The sequence below is a fragment of the Sinocyclocheilus anshuiensis genome, unplaced genomic scaffold, assembly GCF_001515605.1.
Source record: "Sinocyclocheilus anshuiensis isolate Anshui unplaced genomic scaffold, SAMN03320099.WGS_v1.1 scaffold81, whole genome shotgun sequence".
In the NCBI taxonomy this organism is placed as follows: domain Eukaryota; kingdom Metazoa; phylum Chordata; class Actinopteri; order Cypriniformes; family Cyprinidae; genus Sinocyclocheilus; species Sinocyclocheilus anshuiensis.
The window spans coordinates 132,507-135,979 of NW_015537945.1; the positions used below are offsets into that span (position 1 = coordinate 132,507).

General features: G+C 38.5%; 1 protein-coding gene across 1 annotated transcript in view; it reads left to right on the forward strand.

The window, feature by feature from the left end:
* The first annotated feature begins 430 nt into the window (after nucleotides 1-430).
* Nucleotides 431-3,473, forward strand: part of LOC107663860 (CD302 antigen-like) — an 11,626-nt gene continuing 8,583 nt past the window's right edge. Inside the window, exons 1-3 of the mRNA XM_016454226.1 lie at nucleotides 431-584; nucleotides 2,381-2,506; nucleotides 2,617-2,727. Of these exons, the coding sequence (XP_016309712.1) occupies nucleotides 497-584; nucleotides 2,381-2,506; nucleotides 2,617-2,727 (325 nt within the window). The 5' untranslated portion in view covers nucleotides 431-496. The remainder of the gene's footprint in view (nucleotides 585-2,380; nucleotides 2,507-2,616; nucleotides 2,728-3,473) is intronic.

Consider the following 3,473-nt stretch of genomic DNA (forward strand, 5'->3'; position numbering starts at 1 on the left):
TATTTACTCTGCCCTATTTATCTTCTATATTGTCTGTTTATGTACTGTACGTGGTTTATATGAAAATGTCGCCAAATTGTAGTGATGTAAATAAAACTTTCTTGTTGTCATTTTTTGTGTGTGTGTGTGTGTGTGTGTGTGTGATGTGTGTACTGGTTTATATATCCTGGTGGGGACTTAAACCTGACTACACACAGACTCATGGGGACTCGTGTCCCGGTGGGGACCTAAATTGAGGTCCCCACGGGTAAACAAGCTAATAAATCACACAGAATGAAGTTTTTTGAAAATCTAAAAATGCAGAAAGTTTCCTGTAAGGGGTAGGTTTAGGGGTAGGGTTGGTGTAGGGCAATAGAATATACGGTCTGTACAGTATAAAAACCATTACGCCTATGGAGAGTCCCCACAAAGATATGTGTGTGTGTGTGTGAGTGTGTGTGAGTGTGAGAGACGCGTTGAGCGCGCGCAGCCATGATCTCGGCACTGTTTTGAAAACATGGACTCCAGTTCTCGTCATTTAACACTGTTTTACATCGTTTTTCTGACTCTTACGTGCCATGTGGCGCTAGGAGAGGACACCGCCGGTGAGTAGTTTGTTTTAGCGAGTGTTTGATCTGTTTAGTGTTTAACACAAAGCTCGTGACTGTTTGGTTTGTTTTATGGCGATGCAAACAACAGTAAAGTTCAGTGCGTACTCGAGTTCATCTGAGATCTCCACTCCTCTCGCCGTGAAAAAAACACAGATTGTTTATTGCATTATTTTTGAATTATATTTCAAGGTTCGGAAACGAAATGTCAGTAGCTCTGCATCACAGTCACGAGCTTTGACTACTAACTTAGTAAGACTGGAAAAAATCTAGTCATTGAAAGAGGAAGCTCCACATGTTGTTTTGTTACAGTTATCAATACTGTAAAACCGTAATGCATTTCTTAAAGAGCTTTTTGAAGTTTACTGTCACGTTTAACTGTTTTTGGTGACAGTGACAGAACTTTCTGGAAATATCAGGGAATTGGTTTTCGAGAAATTATGATTTCCATGCACGCAAACGTAATTGAAATGAATTAAGTCTTTATTTTTGATGTAATAGACTGCAATCTTTAAATCTTTTTATAGTTCTATAAAAAATGAAAACTGTCTTTACTTACATACACATCCCTATGCTGCCATACGACGTTTGCGCTATATTAAGTCTTAAGTCTTCTGAAGTCATACGATAACTTTAGACGTTATGACATTATCCAAACATCATTAGTTCTTGCCTTTCTTGTTACCAAATGTTATTCAAAACTATTTCCTGGCACTATATTTGATTTAAGAGATATGAAAACTATTTTTATTTTTTCAGAACAGTTGGGAAATAGTGCATAAATCATATGGATTACATTTATGCCTTTCTTCTTACTTTAAAGGGGTCATATGATGCTGCTAAAAAGAACATTATTTGGTGTAATGAAATATGTTTATGCGGTTTAAAGTTCAAAAAACACATTATTTTCCACATACTGTACATTATTGTTTCTCCTCTATGCCCTGCCTTTCTGAAACGCGTCGATTTTTACAAAGCTCATCGGTCTGAAAAGCAAGGTGTGCTGTGATTGGCCAGCTATCCAGTGTGTTGTGATTGGCCGAATACCTCAAGCGTGTGACGGAAATGTTACGCCCCTCACCATACTGTGATGCCATGTCCCGGCCGGAGCGACGAAACAAAAAACATGAAAACCCATTACAAACGAGGCATTTGTTGCATCCAGTGAGGACATAATTACTGATTATAATGACTTATACTGTCTTTTTACGCGTTGCATTGCATCGCGCCGCGTAAACATAAAATTCTGTCTGCATTTGTGATCGGAGAAATGACAAACAACAAGCCCTACTCTACACTGCTTTGCAACTTTACAGATCTTCTTTATGCACCAAGAGCTTGTAACACTTCAAAGAGAAAGAAAAAATTGAAATCGCATCATATGACCCCTTTAATACTTTCTTTACTTTCATGAGTTTTTTTTTTTGTTTTTTTTTTAGTTTGACGAATGACACCATGAACTGTTGTTTAAGTTCAAAATGTCTTATGTGGTCCATGAAAAAAAAATAAAAATCTGTCTTTGCTAAACTCAAATGCTGCATTACACACTATCACAGCCAGTCTATTAGTGTACACATTTGATGTTCAGTGATTCTGAACCAATTGAAATATCACTGTGGGCAGGGCTACTCAGCAAGACATGCAAGGAATTGAACCAAAATGTCATCAAAATGTTCTTTCATTTGACAGCCGGTTTAAACAAAACCTCAAATTAGCTTGGAAGAGAGAGCTTTTACCACTTGTTGCCTTAGGACTCTTGTTGAGATGTTAACTTTAAAGTCCTATCTGTACAGACTGTCCTGCAGATGGACGCACGTGGTTGCCATTCAGCTTCAACTGCTATCACTTCGTCCATGGAGAGGAGGATGTTGCCAAAAGCTACTCCATTCAAGATGCAAAAGACATGTGCAGAGAATATGGTGGTTACTTTTTTACAATTTGCAAACTATAACACACTGAAATATCTAAACTTGTGCATTATTTTTATGCACTATATGGTACAGTTTAACCTTCCCTATTACGTTTTTAGATCTCTTGACAGTAAAAAGTGCGGAGGAGAATGACTTCATCGTTAAGTACAGTCCTTCTGTATGGGAAGGTAAAATGAGCGTCTGGCTTGGAATGTACTACGACAGCGACGGTAAGTTTGATTTCCATCCAAAAACATGCCTGCGTCTCAAAACCTAGTGATGTCCGTCTTTAAACTTCAGAATTGGATATATTTGCTTTTCTAATGCAGTATCTTATTGTGAGCATTTCATCAATACAGAAATAAAAGTTGGTTTTCTTAGGCCCAATCCCAATTCTACCACTTAGCCCTTCCCCTTAGCCCTTCCCCTTTCCCCTACCCCTCCGTTTCGCGCGTTCACGTGAAGGGGTAGGGGTAAGGGGAAGGGCCAGACAGCCCTTCAAACGAAGATTTTTCGGGACCACACTTCAAAAGAAGGGGTATGAATTGTCTCAGCGTAAACCGGCTTCAGGGGCAACATGGCTGCCCGAGCGAACAAAAAGACGCATAAATGTAAGCATTTTTGGCATTAATAAAGATTTTAACGAAAAGTAATCATTTGTTTTATGTTACATTCAATCGTGAGTTCATATTTACGGTCATGTTACTCAAAGAAATGTTTGCAAAAAATCACTATATTTGCTAACTAATGTCATATCATTATAGACTGCACGATAGTGCCACAACATATTTTCATGTCTGATCAGGGCGATAACCACCGTAGACATTGAGGGGGGCTAGTCCCTCCAATAATTATAAATCGCTAAACCCTTTCCTCAAATATTGCCAATTCGATAGAGAGAGACAGAGAGATGAAAGTTGTGTGTCTGTGCGTTTCTCTTTTTAGGGTGCGTTTACTTCAAAAACAGCGATTTTAT